General features: G+C 34.8%; 2 protein-coding genes across 4 annotated transcripts in view; both read right to left on the reverse strand.

Moving 5' to 3' along the window:
* LOC111715017 (zinc finger protein 425) overlaps positions 1 to 3,208 on the reverse strand; it is a 5,575-nt gene extending 2,367 nt beyond the window's left edge. For all 3 annotated transcript variants that reach the window (XM_023490250.1, XM_023490251.1, XM_023490252.1), the window contains exons 1-4: positions 2,610 to 3,208; positions 1,905 to 1,989; positions 1,130 to 1,307; positions 770 to 820 (exon numbers count right to left, since the gene is read on the reverse strand). In XM_023490250.1, coding sequence (XP_023346018.1) covers positions 770 to 820; positions 1,130 to 1,307; positions 1,905 to 1,989; positions 2,610 to 3,098 — 803 coding nt within the window. In that variant the 5' untranslated portion in view covers positions 3,099 to 3,208. The remainder of the gene's footprint in view (positions 1 to 769; positions 821 to 1,129; positions 1,308 to 1,904; positions 1,990 to 2,609) is intronic.
* A 395-nt stretch (positions 3,209 to 3,603) lies between these two features.
* On the reverse strand, positions 3,604 to 25,281 carry LOC111715016 (lymphocyte-specific helicase). Its single transcript, XM_023490249.1, has 25 exons — positions 25,131 to 25,281; positions 24,441 to 24,790; positions 24,112 to 24,203; positions 22,814 to 22,883; positions 22,265 to 22,351; positions 21,173 to 21,270; positions 19,751 to 19,830; positions 18,827 to 19,040; positions 18,564 to 18,609; positions 18,218 to 18,265; positions 18,046 to 18,128; positions 16,584 to 16,676; positions 16,249 to 16,342; positions 10,298 to 10,474; positions 9,950 to 10,067; positions 9,331 to 9,476; positions 8,832 to 8,959; positions 8,388 to 8,490; positions 7,469 to 7,578; positions 6,943 to 6,987; positions 6,486 to 6,542; positions 5,629 to 5,709; positions 4,972 to 5,055; positions 4,547 to 4,664; positions 3,604 to 4,035 (listed from the first exon to the last, which is right to left on the reverse strand). The coding sequence occupies exons 1-25, from the start codon at positions 25,231 to 25,233 to the stop codon at positions 3,865 to 3,867; spliced, it is 2,796 nt and encodes a 931-aa protein (XP_023346017.1). The 5' UTR covers positions 25,234 to 25,281; the 3' UTR covers positions 3,604 to 3,864.
* Positions 25,282 to 25,519: the final 238 nt, after the last annotated feature.

The following is a 25,519-nucleotide window of genomic DNA, read 5'->3' on the forward strand; positions in this document are numbered from 1 at the left end:
ATAATCATCAGTCGAATCTCTTACATTAATATATTAGAGACGTTTTGAAATGTTTTGATTGACAGAGTTATTGTTACGCTTTTTAAATTAAAACTCAGCCCTCATAGTCTAACGTTTTATGAACAACATTGTCATCAGACATATATCTAACGCTAGACTAATCAATTTAGTATTCAGAGAAAAGTTATGAAACGTTTTGATTTACAGAATTAATTTTTTTTACTCTGTAAAAAAACTTTCGTTTCCTGAATATTAAAATAATAACCCATTTCTGCAACGTTGAATTTTTCATTATACTATAAGGGAAAACGTTTCAAAACGTTTTCATAAACAGTGATGCATTTTTCAGTTATACAACGTTACAGTTTTTATAAATTTAACTTTGAAATAGAAATCCTTTCGTTACGATATTCAATCAAATCACAATTCATTTTTCAAACGTTAGACTTTCAAGCTCCCTTTGGAAACAAAACATTGCTTTACGTTATGGCCAAAAAAGTTGTAGATATTAGAAAAATAACGTTACATTTCCACAAAACGCTAACGTCGGGAGTAAATTCCTCTAACGTTAACGTTTAACGTTAACGTTAGGTATGAGCTCCTATAACATTAACATTTAACGTTCACGTTATATAGAATATATCCAAACGTTACACATTATTGTAACGTAACGTACAAAAACGTACATTTTACGTTACGTTACACTATCGTTGACATCTCTAGGTTAGTCTGGTTCATATATTTTCATTAACTATGTGTTTTTTTTTACCTGGAACGTTTTGTGTGCAACTTTTTCTCTCTCAATGCTCCTTTATGAAACCTAAAAACATATTTTCAAAAAAAAATCCATCCATCCTTGAAAAAGAAACTCACACTGCAGGTTACTGGAGGTATGTAAACCAAGCTTCTAGGATACGTAGAACACTTATTAAACTTGCATAATTATTCTTTGAAAAAACCATCCTGTCAGTCCTCGGTAAGAATTTGATCTAAACATTGGCTCCACTTGTAAAAAAAAACAGTTTTCTGACTTTATTAGTTTTTAAAAATGTTCAAAATTAACTGGAGTTGCTTAAATTCCAATCTGATCCGATTTCCCGAAATCCAAATTCAACCCGTAATATATTACCTCTGCAGATGTTTGGTTAGAATGTTTGTAACTTGTCCATGAACTTTAATCTTTAAATGACACATGTTGCACCGAAAACTTCTCTCCAACATCCCGGCTTCGTTCACAGTTTCGTAGTTCTTAGTAAAACGTTTCCGAACAATATCTTTCCTGGGTTCCATCTTCTCTCTTATCCATTCTAAATTAAGGACATTAGTCAGAAACTTTTGACAAAAATTCAGCTAAGCTACATGGCTTAACTGAACCTAGTTAAGCTCTTAAGTCAAGATTTTAGACAATGAATAAAGAACAATTGTTTCTATATGGTTACATTGCAGGTTCAGTGCAGTGCAGTGCAGAGCACTGCAGTACAGTACAGTACAGTACAGTACAGTACAGTACAGTACAGTACAGTACAGTACAGTACAGTACAGTACAGTACAGTACAGTACAACAGTTTATAATATCAGTCCTTAAAGTACCAGTTTATAATATTAGTCCTTAAAGTACCAGTTTATAATATCAGTCCTTACAGTATCAGATTATAATATCAGTCCTTAAAGTATTAGTTTATAATATCAATCCTTAAAGTATCAGTTTATAATATCAGTCCTTAAAGTATCAGTTTATAATATCAGTCCTTAAAGTACCAGTTTATAATATCAGTCATTACAGTATCAGATTATATTATCAGTCCTTACAGTATCAGATTATAATATCAGTCCTTAAAGTATCAGTTTATAATATCATTCCTTAAAGTATCAGTTTATAATATCAGTCCTGAAAGACTACTTACCTCCTGATTTTTCATTGAGAAGTGATTGACACTTAGCTGTTACTTTCATCCAAGGATGAGTTTTCTTCACGTGATTAATAATTACCTGATAACAGAGATTGCCTAAAAGGGACTGTAAGCGTAATTTCAAGTGACCCATCATACAAAGATGAAAATGCCCGATTTGAAGCTTTGTCTGATCAAGTATGAATTAGATATCAATGTTTTTTTTTCTTTAAACTGATTATTTTCTTTTAGTTTTATCTGCAAAAGTGGTTCGCGCATTTCTTGCTTAAGAGACAATGGAGAAACTTACAGAAATAACCAGTTTTTGAGTAGGAAAACGACGTTTTCTTGCACATTTTTGAAGAGATTAAGGTTTCAGGGTACGGAGTTATTAATCAGGCATTGCTATCTTTGCATGGAGGGTCACTTAAAATTGCGCTTACAGTCTAGTCCACTTTAAGCATTAGCTTTCCGACACATAATTGTTTAATCTTATTTGAGTCCCGCCCCTTCCCCCTGAAACCAACACTATAACAAGTAAATTCTGGAATAGGTTGTTTTAGAATACATCAAAAACTTTAAATTCAATCTTTTTGGCTAGCAAAAAGTCTCAAAATTAGTGTGATTTAATCACAAAACATCAGGAACTACCAATAACTACCATCCACATTCCACACCCAAAATAAATTACTACAAAAATTATCAGCTGTAGCATCTAACCTCAACTTTGTTCTCTGGCGTAGTTTCTAAAAATATGTTACACCGAGCACACTGGGTTGTCGAGTCCTCCTGGTCCTTGAAACAACTCCTGTAGGGTTCGTTTAACCAAACTTTGTTCAAATCCGTCTCCCTGTATTCCTCGTACGGGTCGGTAATTACATCATCTATGTCAAGCTCTTCAACAAATTCAGCTTTAATTAGTTCCTCGCAAGTACATAGGAGGGCTTCAACCTGTTGCAGTGCATCAGCTCGAGATAAACTCGGGAAAATCACAGTTTTCTCGTTCAGCTGATGCGAGAAAAATGCGGGACAAGCGTACAGTTGAGGGAAACTCAGGGCAGCGATTAGCGAGTTGGTTCCGAATTCTCCGTCCTGGCAAATTATCCTTGTATCATTATACAACTCGGTTTTATCGAGTCGGATAAATTCATTCTGTAAACTTTGACGATGATTATTGCACGCATGTAGACGAACTTCATCCGAATCCATTTTTGCTCTGAAAAAATATGATTTACATAAGTTCAATTGAAATATATTTCTACATTGTTTTGATTTATTTCAAAAATAACTTATGCAACGCGGCAAGCGTACACGAAAACCCGGGAAAATTAAATCACAATAATGTAGAATAAGGTAGTGTATTTTTCGACCTACACATATCCGCTATACTCCACTTCTGACCTACGCCAAATCCCCTATACAACACATCCGACCTACTAGCACGTGGTTTTACAGCTGCGATATGGACATGTGGCCGCAGCGCCCGGCCCCCTAGCCTGTCCTAGCCGCGGCGCTCGGCCCCCTAGCCGCAGCGCTCGGCCCAGAAATTGTCTTAACCTAACCCTCACATAATACAAAAATAAACAGCTGGCGTAGGTCCGATATTGCAGTAGGTCGGAAAGTTAGTAGGTCGGAAGTTCAGTAGGGGGGATATTGCGTATAGACGATGTAACATTACCGTAGATTAAATCAAGAGAAAAAATTATGCAACGTGTCGGTACAAAAAAAATTTATTCAGTAAGAAAGAACAATTTTGTCAAATATCAAATAAAGCTTTTGTATTTAAAATACTGTTTATGATCACACAGAAGAAACTATCCTGACAAAAGTACTGACATTAGGCGAGTTGAGTATACATAATAATACCACGTTTAGTAATACAACTTTAAATATCTTCTTTACTTTATTTTTAAGAATGTATTTTCTGTGAAGTATTCTATTGGTTTTATGTTAGAGTGGATTCTCTTGTATATGTTTATTCGGTGACAGAGTTGAGTCCTAACCCTTCTCCGATATCGGAGTCAAGAACTTGAAATACTCCGGCCACCTCCTTCACAGCTACCTTCTTCTTCTTGTTCTTGTCCTTCTCCCCCCAGGTCAGATCAGATCTGTCCAGCAGCTTGTTCAGGTCAGAGTCAGACAAAACCTTGGAAAAAAAATATCTTGACTCAGATTATCCTTTAATTTCGCGACATTAAATGAGCCGAAAAAAGTAGTTTTTGTAGAAACCTTTTTGAAACTAATTTATCAGAATTGGGGTAAATTATGTTTCTTAGGAGAAAATAAAAATGCCTCTAGATTTTTCATCTTTCCCCAAATCTTATAAAACAATTTTTACCCCCTGTAAAAAACTAATTTATAACAGCCTTCACTTTATCTTTAATACATGCAAACAATGTGAACAGTTTCCTAAGTTTTTTTTTTCATGCACTTGCCGAAAATCTATAAAATTTTGAATTTCAATGACAACAAGTGAAATGGAAATGTTAAAGAAGTTATCTAACTTGTCGGTGTAAATAAACAGAATGGGGGGGGTTCTTACTGCAATGCTTCTTTGTTTAATAGCATGTTAATAGCATGTTAATAGCATGTTAATAGCATGTTAATAGCATGTCCAGTGCTTCATGGGTCATGTCACTATGTGATGATGAACTTACTTTCCCCTCCTGGCATGTCACAGCACCGACATGATCCTTGCTGTGGAGAAGCTGGAGCAGCTCCTCGGCGTCTATCTTGCCAGCTTCAGGGACATCATGGAGCTTGTTAAACTTGTCCCTGGATCAGATCAAATATTAAATCAGAATAAGAATCAAAACAATAATGAAATATCAAGATTATGAAGATGACTTTTTGTGTAGAAACGGTTTATCTGCGTGAAATTTCACCAAAGGGATTTATCTTTATTTGGTTTTGTTTCTTTTTTTAGGTGTTGTGGTTGAACATAAATTAGAATAAAGAAAAACCTTTCCCCGACTCACTTTTTTCTTGCCAAATCTTCTGCATAAAAATATTCAGAATTATGTATTTAAAACACATATTTAGTCGAGTGTTTTTAATAAACCTAATAAACCAATTTACTTACTTGTGAATAACAAGTTTCTCAATTTTCCTCTTGGCTGCAGCTCGAAGTACAATCTTCTCATCAATAGTTCCCTTAGTAACCATCCTGCAGATAGAATACTTTAGATTAGATAAAGTAGTAATCTCCGTTTGTGTGTGTGTGTGTGTGTGTGTTTGTATGTCCGATCATGAATTGTGAACGCATTGACCGATTCGCTTCAAATTTTGTTTGGGGAACCCGGTAGAACCACGAAAATGTTCTTATCCTGGTTTAAAAATATCAAGATAAGTGGGTTGGGTAATAAAGATTTCTCCATGACGCTTCCCGCCCCCTGGACTACCCTTTTAAGTCACCTGGGGCAGTACAAATTTAATAGTTCATGTGCTTAACAAGATATTAAACAATAATAAATCACTTGAGAATTTTTATGGCAATAGGATATTTCGTCCAAAAATAAAGATTAGGCAGGTTATGAATTGTAACCGCAAGCGTTCTACGTGTCCAAAAAATCATGAACCAATAACCTGATCGGGTGTCACAAAAATAATTCTCCATAAATACCAAGAATATTTTTCGGACAAGATAAGAGCAAAGACAGGATGAGAAGAATGATAATAAGTTGAACTAACAACGTATATTTATTCTATTTCTAAAACTGTCGATGTGATTTACTAATACCTGTAGACCATAACAGGTTTAGATTGACCGATCCTGTGACATCTGTCCTGGGCTTGCAGATCCTGCTGGGGGTTCCAGTCACTATATAAATCAATCAATAAATCGGTAAAATAATCAATCGGTAAATAATTCAGTCGGTAACTCAATCAATCGGTAAATCAACGGTAAATCAATCAATCAGTAAATTAATCAGTCGGTAAATCAATCAATCGGTAAATAAATCAATCGATTAATCAATCAGTCGGTAAATCAATCAGTCGGTAAATCAATTAGTCGGTAAATCAACTAGTCGGTAAATCAATCAATCGGTAAATCAATCAATCGGTAAATTAGTCAATCGATAAATCAATCAGTCGGTAAATCAATCAATCGATAAATCAATCAATCGGTAATTCAATAAATCGGTAAATCAATAAACGGTAAATTAATCAGTCGGTAAGTTAATCAATCGGTAAATCATTCAGTCGGTAATCATTCAGTCGGTAAATCAATCAATCGGTAAATCAATCAATCAGTAAGTCAATTTATGATTAAATCAATCAAAAAATCGATAAACAATCAATTAACAAGACAATAAAAAAATAGTGTAAAAACCTGCCAACAACAATTATACAAAAGAACTATTGATCCAGTCAGTCAGCGCATGATTCAATTTATAAAATGATAAGTCAATCAATCAACCAAAAAAAATCAACCAATCAATCAATTAATATAACAACGAATCAATCAATCAATGAAAAATAAAAAGCTTTAACCAAAAAAATAAATAATTAAACCCAATCAATTATTTCTGGTTTGTTTAACTTTTTAAATTTAAACCAAACAAAAAAGTATTTTTTAAATAGGTTCGGTTCTACCTATCGTAGATGATGCAGGTGTCAGCAGCCGTCAGATTAATTCCCAGTCCACCAGCTCTGAGAAAGCATTCAGATTAAAGTACAGCTTTTATTTTTTGATAATTATGAATTTGTTCGAATTAGGTCAAAAAAAAGAGTTTTTACACGACTCTGCAAATTTTTATTGCAAAAACCAGTTATTTGTTTCTGGTAAAATAATTAGCGAAACTTTTCTTTATTCAGTGTATAAGGCGGATATTTTTATACCTCTATAGATATATATTTTGAAGATTTATTTTCGGTCATTAGGGGGGAGGGGGTATTTTTCTGCCTGCTAACTTTAATTCAGTTAGAAAATTTGAAACTTTTAAATAGCTCTTTACTTTTTATCATTGGTCTCACTATTACACAAAAAACTTGCCATTTTCTAATTTAAATAAAAGTATCTTAAATATTTAATTTAGTTTAACAAAGTTACCTGGTTGAGAGTAGAAATATGGGGATCTTGGGATCATGGTTGAATCTAAAAATATTTTATTATTATTATTTCTAAAATATTTCATTATTATTATTTCTAAAAACTTTTTCCAAAATTGACACCACACCCTTTACTTAATTTTATGAGAAAGATAATGAAAAATTCACGTTTTTCCTAAAAATCTCAAAAGCTGAAATTCAGTTAGAAAGGAACTGTGGAACGAAACAAGTGACCTTAAAACAGTTAAATGCCCATTAACCCTTTGGGGAGATAAATTCTGTCAATTTTCTTCCATGTCTAATTTCCATGATGTATATAATCCGCAAGTCACTTTTCTGAAGAATCCGCAACTGAAAAGTATTAATAAATACCAATAAAATGTTTGATGGGTACCGTCGGGAATCGGGTTTAACCTGACCTCTATGTCTAAACCCCACCTGTCAATATTATCCTGTCTATCCACAAATGACATGGATCCATCAAGACGAGAAAAGGATAGGTTTCTGAATCCCAAATATTCTCCTACCTGTCAATATTATCCTGTCTGTCCACAAATGACATGGATCCATCAAGACGAGAGAAGGACAGGTTTCTAAATCCCAAATAATCTCCCAGAATATCCAGCATTCGTGTCATCTACAACAAGATACAAAAATTAGAAAAATCAAGAATTAAAAAATGGCAATTAATCCAGTTTTAGTTAGTATTCATTTTCTTGGATTTTTAATAGGAATAAAATTCTGAATCAGTTTTGAACAACAATATTATTATGTTTTGGCAAAAATGACCTGAACCCTCCTTTACTTATGACAAAAATGTAAATGTGGTGAAACTAGCTGACAGACAGTGAAGTGACCACCTTAGCACAGTGTCAACCATTTCACAGAAATAGAAACCAAGGAACATGAGCAGTAGATTGGTCTGATTTAATGAATCTAGAGAGGGGATTGAACCAGGTATTGCAGGTTGGACTACAATTTCTAGTGCAGGGGTGTATATTTTCTTGAAAAATCTCTCCCCCTTTAAATTTTTTTTGGTATTTTTTTATGGGTTTATTGGCTGAATCGGAAAAAATAACCAAATTTTTGGATAAAAAGTATGAAAAACTTGCCTTTTCATGTCCAATTTTTCCCACAGATCTCCAAAAATTATTAAAACATATAAACCTTTGTCTAAATGCACTCTTAGCTTCACCAGAGAAGTAATTCAACTAACTGTAAATAGTTCAACTAGCTTTTAAATTAGTTCAACTAGTTTTTAAACTAGTTCAACTAGTTTTTAAGCTAGTTAAACTAACTGTAAATAGTTCAACAAGTTTTTAAACTAGTTCAACTAGTTTTTACCATGCATTAATTCCGAACTCTGACCAACTCATTAAATGTGGTTTGTCCAATTCTCAAGTTTATTAATATTTAACTCAAAACCTGTAGAAAATATAAACCCACCTGACTGAAGAGTAATATCTTGTGTCCGCGTGCCATCAGCTCAGTCAACATCTGATCCAAAACTTTCAGTTTACCGCAGATATCAACTATATCATTATCAACCCTAAATATCAACCTTTAGTACCACAGATATTAACTATATCATTATCAACCCTAAACATCAACCTTTAGTTTACCACAGATATCTACTAGTCAATGTTTATATGGGGAAGTTTTACATCAATAGGTTGCTAAGATATAAGGACTAGAAAGTTAAAGATTGAGTAATTCGCCAAAAAATATCCAAAACTCTTAAGGATTCCTAAAAAAATTTGAAAAAACCTATTTTGTGTAGAATAACTGTCAACGACGTTTAAAACATTTTAAAAACCCTTAAAATTTCTTAAAGGGGGGGGGCAATTTTATGACAAATTGTTTAGTGTCAAAATAATGACTAACTCCTACTTGTAATAGACTCCGTCCTCTGAGATTGGATAGTTGATGAGATATGGATGGTTGACAGCCTTCCTCATATCCATCATCCTATTCTTGATGGAGAAGTTGATCTCTTTCGTCTCGTCAAGTTTCATCACCTAAAATCAGAGAGATTGTAGAAAGAGCAGGTTTAATTTATTAGATAAAATTACTTGAAAAAAAATAATTTATTTATGAATTGTCCTGTCAATGAAATGGGATGGAATCATTTTCAAAGTTCAGTTATTTAAATTTATTATGACATAATTTTTAATAAAACCCTCATCTAGAAGATATAATCCAATTTGTTTAGCAGGAGATTCTAGAAGAAAGTTTTAGAGCTACTGTAGGTATGATGCATGACGTCTTGTAGTCTTATTATGTATAAAAAAATGTTCTTAAAAAATCTAAAAAATTCAAGGTGATATATGATAGCGTCAAATATACAAATATAAAAATCTAATATGAAAAATAAGAAAAAAATGCTTACATATGCAGTGGCAGCGGCCGGCATGCCTTTATTTACAACGCTACTGAGCTTTCGGACCGAGTCCTCAAACCTATCATCATTCTTGTATTCAGTTTCTGTATCAAATATTGAATAGTCAATACTATCCTTTCTTCTCTTACCCCGACCTAAAATTAACAGAGAAATATTTTTAGGACGTTTCGAACAAATATGAGGTTTTAAAATCTGAATGTGTAAAAACAAACAATTTCAAATGAAAAACAAACGATTTCTTTTTTTTAAATGAGGGGAGCATTATTTATATTAAAAAGTCTGGTTATTTATTCTTAATCTTCAATCTCATTTCCGGTTCACAACGGTACCCTTTCAACCTTTTTATGAACAACACGAGAGAGCTCTAATCATTTTTCTTTTTAAAAAATCCTTCTTTTTTCTAAATCTGCGAGTCGCTCTTAAAGAAAACCGCAGTTAAAAATAATAAATTTTTATAATATAGGAAAACAAGGTTAACTTTGATTTAAAAAAAAAAAGTTTGAAGGAGACCATTGTGAATCCGACATGCATTTCTTTTTTAAATTAGGTCGACGGACTCTTTAAACTGACTATTTGAACGCTATTAATATACGGAAAAAGTGTCAACCTTGAGTTTCAAGATCGATCTCCTCCTTAGGTCCAAGCAGGTCTCCGATGGTCTTCTCTACCACAGCCTGGTACATCTCCTTCTGTCGGGGGGTCAGGGGACAGTACACCAACACCTCCTAAATATTAAACCGATCAGGAATTGGGTATGATTGAATCAGAACAATCTTCAAATTGAAGCTTAGGAAATGAACTTGTTTGTAAATACAATTGTTAATATCAGAGCTTCAGATCCATTTCAACTTTAAGCGGATCCTGGATTCGCTCTGAAATGGATACCACGGATCCTGGATCAGCCCTGAAATGGATCCGGATCCAGGCCCTGAACATTTCTTAAGAATTTGCTCACCTTCTTAGGTGGTATCTCAAGACCTACATCCGTCTTGACCCTCCTCCTCAGGAAGGGTAGAAGGATCTGATGAAGCATGTTGACCACACTGTTCTTCTGCTCCTGGGCCAGGATCTTGGAGTTTGTGTTCTCCTCGTCCTCATGGATCTCCTTGGCGTCGAACCAGGACTCGAACACCTAGTTCAACAAACTATTGTTCAGGGGTATATATTTTCTTTAAAAATCATCAACCCCCCTCCTCTAGAAGTGAGGTATGTATGAGCCAAAAAAATTTTTTTTTAGATTAATGATATTATATGTAAGGGTAAGGCAGATTAAAAGTAGTCTTGATTGTTAGGTTGATAGGACAGGAGAGGTTATGGCTGCAGTTATTACTGTATATTCGTCAGGGAAGCCGATTGACTTATTTTATGTTATCAAAGAGCCTAAGTTCGACGAGACAATCAATTCTTATTTAAGCAGTAATGGATGCTCAGCATCATATGTCTCTGTGTCAAAGGACCCAACCAAATCCAAGTTTAAGATTGCACACATGGTTTCAAATCTGGCGACGGAACTCCCAAATCTGCAGAAACCAAGTCGTCCGATCGGCCTGATCGACCTCCTTCAAGAAATGATGAACCGAGATTACATAAGTACGGTCTGTTTGACGCCGGAAGATCGGAGGAAGCTAAAGAGAAAGCAATCTACAGCTATATCACCGGATACTACAACGGTGCCAGGTCCAGCTTCCCCAATGTTTGACAGTTCTTTTGATGATGATGCTTTGATGGAGATTTCGCGAATGGAGGCGTCAAGAAATGAGATAGACCAGTCTTTGCTTAATTTTCCGGTCCTGGATGCAATCCAAAAACTATCAGACAAGATGGATGCACAGATGAACATCACCAGGGAGCTGGTAAAGGACATCACGGGGATTAAGGAGGAGATACAGGAAATCAGAAGGATTCAGGGCCAGCAAGCTGAAGTTACTAATAAGATTAGAGCTTCAGATCTTAAAGAAAGGTTATGTGTGTATTGTGCTACAGGAAATCACTCTGAAGACAAGTGTATTTGGAGCCTGCTCAGATGCAGTGAATGCCAGGCGATAGGCCATAATCCATGGTTACATAAGGCGACGGATAAGGATCTGAAGTTAAGAATTCTGGCGACTTATGGAGCAAATTTTTCTTTCACTATATAAATAATGTGAAATAAATTTTTCTTTCACTATATAAATAATGTGAAATAAATGAAGTTTTATTCGAAAAGAAAGCATGATTTTTGTTTATTCGGATGGAAATGAGTATTTTTTGTACTAATTAGGAGTAATATTTTATTAAAGTTTATAATTAGTTGCGGGATAAAAGTATATAATAGGGTAATGAATAAAGTGGAGAGTAGGGCTAAGCCTTTAAAATTATGACAAAATTAGTATGTAAATGATAAGATTAACTGATTTTTATTTGTCATTATTTGCCTGAAGGCAGACAGGAGTATTATATTGGATAATTAGTCGCGGGATAAAATTCGATAGTGGTATGTAAAAGATAAGATTAACTGATTTTTATTTGTCGTTATTTGCCTGAAGGAAGACAGGAGTATTATATTGGATAATTAGTCGCGGGATAAAATTAGATAGTGGATAATTAGTCGCGGGATAAAATTAGATAGTGGGTAATTAGTAAAGTGGAAAAATATTGCTAAGCCTAAAAAGTTATTTCAAAAATTAGTTAGTTTCCACTATGGCGTCTTAGAAGGTCAGGCTTAGAGCAAAACTAGTTCATTAAGGTTAACTTTAACCTATTAATTTATTTTCAGATATAAAAACAAGATTGTGCTTACAATTAAATATGGGTAAGCCAAGCAGCAAGGCCAGAGCGATTAAACACAGGATGATGAAGAGATTAATAAAGTCAGGGTCTAATGCTAACTTACTTAAATGTGTGTACTGGAACGCTAATGGAATGCATTGTTTGTGTAAACAGCAAGAGGTTATTGATTTAATGGAAAATGAGTCAGTGGATTTGCTAATGGTTGATGAAACGCATTTTAAAAAGGATTCAAACATTGATTTAACAGCCTTCTCAAATTACTCACCAATCTTTATAGAACGGGATTTTGGGGTAAAGCAAGGAGGGGGGAAAATGATTTTATGTTCGGACCGAATTAAGGCCACTAAATGGACCCCACCTATGGAAAATAATGAATGGATAAATAGCGAAAGGATATGGATCTTAATACATAATAATAGATGTAGAATTGCTATATGCTCAGTGTATATGGCCTGCGAGTCGATTATAAGTAATGATTTTAAAGAATGGAATGATCAAATTTATGCTGCAATTAGTAAAGAAGTTAATATATTAAAATCTGATGGTTATAAATGTGCAGTTATAGGGGACTTAAATGCTCATGTTGGGGTACCACCCAGGGGAATTGAAGGTAACCGGCCAGGGGTTAATCATAATGGCAAAAAATTACTGTCTTTCATTGAAGAGAATGAGTTAATTATGATTAATAAACACAAGGACTTATGTAATGGTACATTCACTAGAATCACCCCACACTCCAGTGCCATACTTGATTATGTCCTGGTAACTCAAAATATGATGAATGATGTCTTAAGAATGGGAATTGATACCGACATCGAGATATTGGCAGGGAGTGATCATGTTGCGATTAGGTTGGATATAAACCTAGTAGGAGGCCTAGGTAAAACGCCCGAACCAAAGAAGTATAGTATATCTTTATCAGAGAAAAGGGATATGAAATTAGCAATGAATGCCATGGATATTATGATTGATGAGGTAAATTGGGATAATTTAACACTAAATGAGGCGGGAAATAAACTGCAACAAATTCTAATTGCTTCTAATGTTAATTCATATAATACTGCGCCAGTTTTAAAACGAAAACCCAGAAATGTATTTAAATTGAAACGGCTTAAAAGGCAAAGAAAAGAGTTAGAGAAAAAAGAAAAGGGTCTTTCACTTATAAAGATTAAACGGGCAATTAATAATGAAGAGTGGACTGTGGAGGATCAAGAGGGCTTAAATGCAGCTGTTAAGGAATCTCGTGCAGTATCAGAAGCAATTAGCAATCGTTCATTTGAGCTTAAGGCAAAAAATACACAAAAATTAAGGTTACAAGATGAAGTTAAAAATGAATTTTTTTGGAGCTTGGTCAAAAAAACGGAGAAAAAAAAGGGGGGATTAACTTCTTTAAAGGGTCCAGACGGTAAAGTGGAAACTGAACGGGAAAAAGTGGCAGATCTTGCTATAACAGGGTTGGCAAATATATTTAATGGTAAAAGTCCAATTTTTGAGTCCCATGGAGAACAAATAATTAAAGAAATTACGGTTAAGAACAGTTTTAATTATGAGAAATGGACTCCAAAAATAAATGATGAATTTAAACATGAGGATGAAGTTTGTGCTCCGTGTTCTATTGAGGAAGTTGAAAAGGTAATAAAAGGGTTGAAAATTAAAAGGGCCCCAGGGGTAGACGGAGTTTTAACAACAATGTTAAGGAATGCCAGTGATAAATTCATTTGCCACTTTACCGGGTTAATTAACAACTGTTTCAGAGATGGTGATATACCTCAAGTTTTCAATACAGGGAAAATGACTTTAATAGATAAGAAAGAACCATCCCTTGAGATTACAAAAAAACGTCCTTTAACAGTTTCAAGTGTAATGCTGTGCGTTATAACAAAAATAATACATGCTAGAATGAATATAATTTGTGAACGGGAAGGTTTATATGGTATAATTCAATTTGGGTTTCGTAAACAAAGATCAACTACTGATTGTGTTTTCATAATATTATCCGCTATAAAAACAGCCAGAAGAAAACATAAAACGATATCAATTGCTTTCTGTGATATTGCAAAGGCATATGATTCAGTTTGCCGGGAGTTATTGTACACTAAGTTACGCTATTTAGGCTTTGGCGGAAGAGTGGTTTCTATAATTAGAAGCATGTATTACAATGATTCAGTTCGAATAAGCCTGGAGTCAGGAGTATCGGAACCACTCTACTTCACACAAGGGGTAAAACAGGGGTGTAGTTTATCCCCCCTACTATTTTCTCTATACATAGCACAATTAGGAACAGCTTTACATAGGTCCAAGTTAGGGATAAACATAGGCGCAGAATTGATAACAGCTCTCTTTTTCGCGGACGACCTGGTACTAATCTCTGGAACACCAAGAACAGGGATGATAAAACTGCTAAAATTAGTGAATAATTTTTGCGAGGATAATAAATTGAGCTTAGCAACAAGTAAAACTTATATCATTTCGAATGCGTCATACAATATAAGCTGGCCTATCAATGAAGAAACAATTGAAGAAGTTTTAGTGGCTAAATACTTAGGAGTTAATATTCAAGTAAGAGGTCGATCAATGGTCGGCCAGTATGAAGAACTAATGATAAACAGAGCTACAAGTTACGCTTATTCAATAATGAACCTGACCAGGGGGGGCCTAGATAGAGCCCTTATAGCTAAAAGAATTTGGGAAACATGTGCCATCCCAGCTATTTTGTACTGTGTTGAAGCTATTACAATTAAGAAAAGTACAGTAAGGGAACTTGAAAGGATACAAAATATGGTAGGAAGGTTTATATTACAAGTTCCCCCTTCAACTTCAAGAGCACTAGCCTGGATGGATGCAGGATTAATGCCTATGCAGTATAGAATTTATTTAAGGCAGTCCGGGTTTATATTTGATATATTTAAAACAAAAAATAATCCCACACTGTTAAAAATATTAAGGGAGCAACTGGATAACCCGTCGGACCCATGGACTAAATCATGGAGGAAAATTGAAGCAATGGTGGGTAATATCTTCAAGTATAAGACGAAAAAGCTCCTACTAACCGCTGTTACACGAAAAGCAGTAGCATATGTAATGAATGTAAAAAGGCAACATTTAACCTTAATTACAACCCCCCAACCCTGGAATTGGTTTAAAATACAAAGCCATGTTAATGATACTAAATCAAGTAAAATTTTATGCCAAGTAAGAGGGGGTAATGCTCAGATGGGCAATAGGTATAAAAACCGTTATGGATTTATTTATGATGTTTGCCCCCACTGCGAGTTATTAGGCCTCAATATTAAATTAACGGAATCTCATGTTATATTTGAGTGTCCAATAGTAGCCAAGCTCAGAAGAGATTTATACATTTCAAATTTTATGTCTGAGTTTAAAGCAAAAGGCCCCATAGCTAATGTCCGGGTTTTAAGAGCTTATCTTGGCGGAGATGGTTCAGCAGGACAAACCGTATGGTAAGAGGTAGGAAGCTGGGTAAAATGATTGAATCATGGCTCACAGCAGTCCATGAACCACTTTAGTAACAAACATTCCACGCCATATTTACTGTTTTTAACGCTAGTTCTTAAACTAATAAGTTAAAAAGTATATTTAAAGTGTTCCAGTATTACTGACTGTATTCAATTAACTCATTGGCAAAATGGAATGAAGGCACCTGACGAATTGAAATGACGATCACGGCAATCCCAGTAAGAACATTCAAATTTGCAGGTACAATAAATTAAAAAGTTTTATTTACCAGTTCATTACTGAACTTTCCCTGGTCAGGATTACTTAAACCAACCAATGAACCAATCAATGGAAGTGTGTACCATATCCTGTAAGTGCTTACAAAGCACCCTCTTTATTTCTCCCCTAGTATCCACGCTTATCTGGAATACACACTGAATCCTAAAAATTCAGGCCAGATCTGAACCACTAGATCCCATATAGACCAGGGAAAGTGGCGGAGCTCAACCCTATCTTCAATGTGTTCCAGCCTACAGGTCGTAATACGTTGTCTGTAGGTTGATTGTTAATAATAATAATAATATCAAATAGGGTAAAAAAAGTTAAATTTTCTATTTTATTAAATACATAGGTTTAAGGTTTTTCCTTTTTTGGAGCCTTAATAACATTCTTTTAACTTACCTCTACATTATCAAATATTTCCGGTAGTACGAAGTTGAGAAGGGAAAACAGTTCACGTAGATTATTCTGTAGAGGGGTTCCGGTCAACAGCAATCTAGATAGATAGATGAATAGAAGTATAGATAGAGATAGATGGATAGATCGAGATAAATAGAAAGATAGATAGATGAACGTACCCTGTACGCTATACCCTGTACACTGCACGCTGTACGCTGTACACTGTACGCTTTACGCTGTACGCTTTACGCTGTACGCTGTACGCTTTACGCTGTACGCTGTACGCTGCACGCTGTACGCTGTACGCTGTACGCTGTACGCTGTACAAAACAATGTACCTGTGATCACTATTATACTTCTTGAGTTCTCTGACCAGCCTGCAATCTATATTCTTCAACCTGTGCCCCTCGTCAACACATAGGTATTTCCAACTAAAATAAATCAAATCAGAGGCCGAATTTAAATTCAAATTTGAGACGCGGCTCAAACATAAGTTGGTTCCACTGGAAATTGTATTCAGTGTTTCGAGATTTGAGCCGGTGCTCAATTGGAACCGGTTTTTGGCAGCTTTCAGCGACACGGCTGAATTGTTTAATCTTAGATCAGATCAGAGATCAGACCAGATCAATAATCAAATCAATAAACCCACCCAAAAAAACAACAATAAATCCCACTTTAAAACCCCACCAATAAGTGGACTTTTTTGGGGTTTTATTGAGGTTTTTTAGAATTGTTCTAAATATTGTCCTTTATCACTCTTGTAATGATAAACTCTTCAAAAAAAAAGGTCTACTGTCAACTATATGCATTTTTAGTGAGTTTACATCACTAAAACTGACATTTATTCTTTTCTCATGAGCTTTTAAAATATGTTTCGATTCATCATTCTTATGTGTGAGTGATCTGAAGTTATTCGGTATTTAACAGTATATATATTAGTTACTATCTGTTTACGTTATGAATCCCTATCTGTCACCATGCCCAACCTTCGATTCATGCTGCACTGATTTTCTCTTTAGTTCTTTTTGTGCATGTCTTTTTTTAAATGCTATAATTCAATTAAAGAATTTGGTTAACAGGGGGCCCAGCTAAAACAGCCCCAGGCTATTGAGTCCGCCTGCTGCGGAAAATAATATTTTACATATTGTGATTTTTTAAAATTAATTCGTAAATATTGTTTTTTTTTCTGCAGAAATAAATGATTTGATTTGAACAGTGGTTTTCCTTCTTGAGCATATAAATATCTAGCGACTAATCTGAGTAGCCTCACCCCAAACAGGTATCCAAATGAGAAAATAGAATTAGTCTGAAATTCATAGAACTAAATAATATAAAAAATTGCAGTATTCCCCCTATGAAGAAGTGAGGTGATATTATTGTATTTGAAGAGTATTTATTATGATTACAGCCTATTATGCCTATTAAATAATAATATCCTAACAATATTATTATTTTTCATAACTATTAAGTTCACCTACCTATTGCTTAAATAGTTTTATTATTATGAATTAGTATGAATTTTAGTAGGCTTCAACTTCTAACAAATTGAAAAACCCCCCAAAAAAACCAACAACAAAAAAAACAAGAAACCTCCCCCCCCCCAAAAAAAAATACAATAAAACCCTCTGGGCTTGTTTTTTTTCAAAACCCGGATATTTTCTAACCCTGTTTAATAGCTTAGCTTAAAATTGCTAAAGATTAAGCGATCTTTCTTAGTGATCTTCTAATTTGTACAGCAAACCTTGAAGAAACTAGGACACAGCGATCGTTCATAACGATTTTTGAGCTTTAGTTACTAACCTTATAGGAGCTAGGACCGCGCGATCGTTCATAGCTATTTCGTAGCTAGTCACAATAACATTGAACATCAACCCGTCAACTTCCTGGACAAATAGTTTTTGATTATATTTTGTCAATATTTCGTCAGTTTAATGTTTTAATTTCACAAACTTTAGGAATAAAAATATCTTACATCACACGTCACAGTTTCTCCCATCCTAGCTCTCAGCTCCATCCTCTCCTACGACGAACCAAAAAAATAAGCTACAGGAAGACCAATAAAACTCTGGAATTGGAAGACGACCTTTTAACGATTTTTGATGTATTTGTTGGTGTTATGCAGTAAGTAGTTTCACTTGTGGCACAATATAAGTGAAATTGGCCTGTGTTTAACGTTCATAAAACTATTTAAAATAATAATTTAAGTATAAAAGTTGTCTTTATATTCTACAACTTTTTGGGTCTCGCTATTATACAAAATAATTCAAGAAAAGGGAGGATCAAGAAAGGAGGGAAGAAGAGAAGTTAGGTCGAAATACCTCTTTAGATCCGTGATACAGCATACAAGGGATCTTTGGAGCAAACCTGAAATTTAAATATTATTAACAAAAATTTCTCATTATGATATCTTCCTCATCCTTTCTCAGATAAGGTTATAAAAGTTAACATTGGTTGCAAGTCTAAAAATAGGTGTAACTTGAAATTACGTACACAATTCCTTTAAGCACCAAACAAACTAAGTTTACTTTAACTCAGAAAATCTGTTGCCGTCAAATGTTCTAATTTGTCGACATTAACCCACCTTTTGAACTCGTTGACCCAGTTAGGAACTGTGGAGAGCGGCGCCACTACGAGGAAGGGTCCCCCGACCCCCATCTCGTAGAGGTAGCAGAACAAGGCGATACACTGGATAGTTTTACCCAAACCCATCTCATCAGCTAGGATACCGTTTATACCGTTCTCGTAGAGTTTAGCCAACCATAGATATCCTTCAAGCTGGTAGTTTCGCATTATACCTCAATTATAAACTTGATTAATAAGTAATTTTAATTTTCTTTTTAGTACTAAAAGTAAGGATTACTGTTAAAACTCCATAAAGGGGGAGTGAGACACGGACTCTTGGGAAACTAGAAGAAGTGTAAGAAAATAAATTTTTTGGATTATACTCAATACTATATTAAATGCATGGTTTTGAAAAGATTTGCGCGAGTAACTTATAATTTTAAAATTTACTCATAAAAAAAAAATAATAAACTGTGAAATACGCCCCCCCCCCTTTCCTTCCCCAGATTTCCTTTTTGATAAACTCAACCCCCTTATATTTTCAAAAAGTGTTGAGAATCAAATGAAAAAAATGATCGGGGGTTGGGGGAGGGACCCATTTTAGATGCTCTGGGGAAAAATGAAATATTGGTCATCAAACGGTTGTTTCTACATCTTTAATGATATCATTGATTTCTCCCTAAAAATCATTTATTTCCCTCATTCAACTAATAAAATAAAGCATATCAAAGACAAAACTTATTCTCAAAAATTCGGGGGGGNGATTTCGAAGAAAAAACAGACCCCTAGAAAAATCTACATAATATTTTTCTCCAATATCATTACGCCTGTAAAAACTCATCATACTCATCCCAAATCCATCAAAGTTGATATTTTATTAAAATAAACACCTAAATCGAAATTTTTGAAAAGAAAATTATCGTTTAAAAAGGAGCCCAGCTACCTCCAGAGAGAAGAAGAGGTTGATCCTCTGATATATGTTGTCCGTCCCAGTTTCTCTCCTGTACTAGCTTCACTTTCTTACTGAAATTATATATATGTAATGATATTTCTTCTAGTACAGAACAATAATATTGGATTAATTTTTTTCTTAAAGGGGGCTGAAGACTAAGGGGTACACCAATCAGAGAACCAGAGACAGGATCCAGAGCGAGAAGAGGGGGAGGGAGGAGGAGGATACAATAAGAATGGAGGAGCAGAACCCTACCAAGAACGGGAGACACTAAGTATTCTCTATCTTAATGCCCAAAGTATAATTAGTAAACTAAATGAACTTCAAGTTGTTAGTAAGGACCTGAATCCATCTATTATATTAGTTACTGAATCCTGGTGTAATAACTCTATATGTGACTCAACTATCTCTATTCAAGGCTATGATATAANGAGAACCACAAGACAATCAGATGACAGAACCAGGCTGACTAAACAGAGAAGCAACACCACCATCAGAAGTAACTTCTTTACCCAAAGAGTCATTGATGATTGGAACCAGTTACCCAGCACAATTAGAGAGTCTCAAAATATCAAGATATTTAAAAGAAATCTAGACCAATATTTATCTTCTTCTGAGATGAACTGATGAACTGAGAATATGACAGGATCTCCAGAGGAAGACTGTGTGGAAAAGATGTTGCTAAATGCCCCAAGCGGGGGCTACATCAACTACTCTCCAAGTATACAAGTATACTTAATTTCAAGTCACCATCTATTTATAGAATGGCATGTCCGATTTACAACCGTACCCTTTAATCCTGTATCTGAGAATAAGTATCACTTAATATTATGTCTTCAGTAGGCCAAAATACCGTCTTACGCACTACGGAATACTCACAAATTCTTTGTATCTCATTATTTTATTACTCTTCAAAATTGATGATTCATTTTTAAAACATTTCTGCTATGTCTCAAAACTCTCGACTAACTGGAGATTTTTCGTAAAAGCATTCCAACATGGGTATACAAGATCCGTCATAGAATAACGATTTCCGAAATATTGAAATAATAGGAATTCGAGGATAATAAAAGTAAAACATTGGCCTTTTCTTCTATATAAGAAAACATTCATATATATATATATATATATGCTGCATATCGCCGACCAAACTGCTGGACCAATTGGGCTGAAATTTTTTGTGGACACTTAGGGGAGCCCAAGGCGGGTTATCGGCTAAAAAATTCGAATTAAAAAAAAAATTCTGTAATTTTTTTTTTATTTCCACGGGCATCGCCGGGCCCTTCAGCTAGTAATAAATATANGGGGGGGGGGGGAAGGTGCTCTCAATTCAATACTTGTATCCCGTTTCTGGGCCGGATAAATATCTATTAATGAAGAAAAAATTAAATTGTATCAAAATAAAATAGCAACCTTTCAACGTTTCCTTCCTCTTCTGCCAATCTCTTTCCTTTTCCTTTTCCGCTTTCTTCTGCCATTTTGAGTGTATACTTCTTTACACTTTTCTTTCCCTAGAATATACATTACTTTTAAGGAAAATATCTTAGACAAAAATATATTTACTGTCCCCTTGACAGTTAATATATTTTTGTCTAAGATATTTGCATTTTCATAATTTTTTATTTAATTCTTTATTTCACAAGATTAACTTTCAACAAAATAAATTTAATTCTTATTGGGGGAACGAACGATTATTTACTGGGGAGGATTTTCAACAAAATATATAACCCTGTAGACTTCAGTTTTGTAAATTCAAGAGATTTTGCACAGATTTGAACAGTGTGCGACCTGAGCATTGATTTAATTTTTAAAGATGGACATTTAAATAGATTAGAAGAATAAAATTATAAAATAGATCTTGAAGGATTCAATATAGAACCTAGATCTTGAAGGATTCAATATAGAACCTAGATTTTAAGATGGATTTATTAGTGATTAAAGGGACTCTATCCGTAAATTTAGGTGACCCTCTATACAAAGATGGCAGTGCCCGTTTTAAAACGGTATTATTAAATACTTAATCTGATCAAAAATGTCGAAGATAACGTCATTCATTTTTGATCAAAATCAACAGTTTAAAGTGCTTAGGATCCGGATCTAAGGGGTAAATATCAACCAAAAACTGTGAAAAAAAATTTTAATCCTAAAACCCAAATCTCAACTTTTGAAAAAAGAGAGATTATAAAAATTTCCTTATTTCTGAATGGTTTTAGGATAAAAATAAGCGAAAAAAAAATAAAAAATTTGAAAATTAATTTTTGTTAAAAAAATAAGTAAATATCAAAGAATTGACTTGGATCCGGATCCGTTTTCTTCCAGTGCGGATCCAGGATCCGGCTCCACATCAAAATTAAATGGATCCTACGCACTGGTTTAAAAAACAAAAACATCTATATCTAATTTAAACTTGATCAGATAAAGCTTTCAAGGGTCAAGTTGTAAATCGGGCATTGCCATCTTTGCAAGAGTTACTTGAAATTACGCTTAAAATCCCTTTACCCCTACCACTGGCACAGATTTCCCTTTGGCAGCCATCTTCTTCGCTCTAATCTCTTCTTTCCTTTTCTTTATTTCCGCTGCATCTTCCTTGTCCTTAAACAACAATCGACAAATTTCTACAATGTGACCAACTAAACTGAAAGCCCCCCTACCTTGCTCAATTTTATTTTTGTCCCGTAATAAGAATTATATTGTGCTAGGGCAAAAAGCACATTTCAGGTTTTCCCATGGCAAGCTGTAGTGCTAGAACTTATGATGAACAAATTCATTATTTCGATCAGTATCTTAGAGGGGTTTGAATGAGAGGCAAAAGATAAAAAAAAAAAATTTTAACCTGAATAGCCTATTTTTGGGCCATAATTTTCACAATTATTCAGAGGATTTTGTAGAAAATAGTAGAAACCCAGTCGTAACATTTAACAAACAAATTACCAAATCTGTTTATCATGATTGTAAGAAAATCATAGATGTTAAGAAAGCTCTATCTCTAAATCATGTCATATACAAAAGTCCAGACTTTATTTTTCAATCAGGATTTTTTTAAGAAATACAAACCTCCATTTTCTGTTTAATATACCCGGTGAAGAACTCAGATCTCTTCAAAAGCTCCATCAGCAACTCATACCTAGATACAATGGTATTTTCCCAAAGGGATTTCCCAAAAGGTATTTGACCACAGGCATTTTCCCAATGGCATTGTCCAAAAGGTGACTTGAAAAGGGACAATTTCCCAAAGGATAGATTAGGCCTTCCGAGGCGCGGCAGGCTGCAATGAGGGGGCCGAGCGCTGCGGTTAGGATGGGCCACGGGGGCGAGCTTTGGGGCTAGAACAAGATATGGGGCTGAGCACTGCGGCTAGGACAGACTTCAGAAGTTGTCGCTTGGGAAAGTACCTAACTTCAAATCTCTTCTCTTTAAGGAACTATCGCCATCAAGTCAAGAGACCTGACATTTAAAAAAGAGGGACCTGTCCGTTTCTCATTTGGTAACCTTAGAACCTTTATCAAATCAATTATGTGGAAGACAACGTTGTTTTTCTTTGTTAAAAAATGTTTGATGCTGATACATCTTACATTGTTTTCCGACATTAAAAATGTGTAAGTCAACTTTGAAGTGAAACCACAATTGAAATGATAAACCTGGATATCTAATTCGTTTTTGATCGGACAAAGCTTTTAAGAATGCCGTTGGGAATCGAATATGTTACTCTCTTAATAAAGAGGCATTTGAAAATATGCCTACAGCAGACAAGCTGATTCGTATGTGGTAATTATGGAGGGGGAGATTAGTCATTTTTTATTTACTAAAAAGTTTTTTACTATTCTATCTTACTATTAAAAATTAACTGTTTTGAACGTTGAATTATAATAAGGGAACAAGGGGGTGGGGGCATATTCGGAAAAAGTTTTGCTTAACCGGCTCTATAAAGTATTGGGGATTCTGAATTTATGTATTTTTTTTCCACCAAGCGGCCATTTCACCTATCTGTAGCCTACCCTATACATAAGAAATAAGAAATAATAGTCTATCTACAAGGGAACCGAGCACGAAACCCCCAGATCCCCCCGGACCGCCCAAAGGGTGCAGTGCATCTCATGCGGCCTGGAATCCATCCAGGCTAACAATATTCAACGCCCGTGCATTAGTGATGCGTCCCGGTAGCTGGCGGACGAAATGGCCAGTTGCGTATCCAGCAACTTCCTATAAGTGCATTACCTACCCAATGGATGAAAAAAAAATCCTTTAAATTACTCTGTCTTAAATGTCAACAAATTTCAAAGTGAGCAAATATCAGAAACAAGAAGAGGGAGATTTAACGCCCTCCCCCATCCAGCCTACTTAGGGTTAACAACCTTTGATTTTGAGATAACTCTGACATTGGCTCTCCGTCATGGTTCCTCTGTTTCTCCTTCTTCATATTATCCTGCCTTGCCTTCTCCTCCTCCTATAGTAACAGTTACAGTTAAATCATAGATAGCCTCTTTATTGGAGATTTTTAATGCTCTGGGGTAAAAATGAAAAATTGTACAATATATATTAAGAGTAGGTTTAATCATGTGTTTCACTCAAATTGCACAAATAAACACCCCCCCCCCCCCGACAGTCTGACTTACGGTGAAAAATTTTCTTTCAAAAGGGGAAGGGGGGTGCACTATAGTTAGACAAATGCAAAGAAGTACACCTTTAGAGCTTCAGCTGAAATGATTCCTGACTCCATCATAAGAGTGTTCTCTTCAACTTCTTGATCATCTGAATCATCTTCTTCTTTCACCTTCCTCCCCTGTTGAGATCTGGGCTTATCCTCATCCTCATCTTTTACATCCGCAGGCGGTGCCGATTCCTCCTTGATGTTTTCAACTGCAGGCGGTGCTTCTTCCTTTACAACCGCTTCCTCTTTAACAATTTCAACCGCCGGCGGACTTTCCTTCTTTCCATTTTCTTCGGTCATTTCAAGGTTTTCCGCATTTTCAACTTTGGAACGGGATCTCTTTGGGATAGGTTTCATCTTGGGTTCTGGAGTCGCTACTTTTCCTAGTTTAAAAAGATATTAAAATTCATTTTTAAAGTTCTTTACTTCAAAACTTTTAGTGAAATTATCGCCAAAATTTTAGTATCACATATTAACGGAACAGAGGTATTTTCGGTTTGGGACTGTACTAGTATTCGATTTCAGAACACTAAATAATAATAAATAAATACTAATTTTAATTTCGTCATGTACAAAATTGATAGGAGGGGGGTGCCAAAAATCGTTCACTAGGACAGACCCAATTTCTAAAATACTATTTTGCATGAGACCTTTAAGGGTCTAGATCTTATTTGATAGATTGGCGTCTTCATAATTTCAATTTTTAAAAATATTTTTGTGTACCCAGGGCTTCTGTCTGTTTATTTGTGGACCGCCTTTTTTGTGAGGTGGGCGGGGAAGATTTTATCTCAGCCAGGGCGGATCTAGATCTTCTACTTGGAGCCATTGTGAAGAAACACTGAAATTTTATAAAAATCAATATTACAACGAACGTATCGTAATTAATAAATAAAACACAGCTCTCCATTGACAAGTTAGCTAAAATTATTCAGGCTATGTTCACGTGCACATAGTGAATAACGTAATTGAATGTAGAATGTCTAACATCATACTTATTACTTTTATAAGTTTATTTCGTAATACTTCTGAAAGAATTCTGGCGCTAAAACCGAAAAACCGGTTTTTCTAGGATTTACGTGATTTAATAAAAGATCGCGGCATCAGTACATTTT

This window comes from Eurytemora carolleeae, unplaced genomic scaffold (genome assembly GCF_000591075.1).
Source record: "Eurytemora carolleeae unplaced genomic scaffold, Eaff_2.0 scaffold1677, whole genome shotgun sequence".
Classification (NCBI taxonomy): Eukaryota; Metazoa; Arthropoda; class Copepoda; order Calanoida; family Temoridae; genus Eurytemora; species Eurytemora carolleeae.

Excerpts from the sequence above, each read along its gene's own strand:
- LOC111715016 (XM_023490249.1), bottom strand. The coding sequence starts at position 25,233 with ATGGCTCCAAGTAGAAGATCTAGATCCGCCCTGGCTGAGATAAAATCT. Across the intron at positions 9,477-9,949 it reads GATCGATCTTGAAACTCAAG|GTCGGGGTAAGAGAAGAAAG; the intron begins GTTGACACTTTT and ends TGTTAATTTTAG. Across the intron at positions 5,710-6,485 it reads ACCTGCATCATCTACGATAG|TGACTGGAACCCCCAGCAGG; the intron begins GTAGAACCGAAC and ends TGATTTATATAG.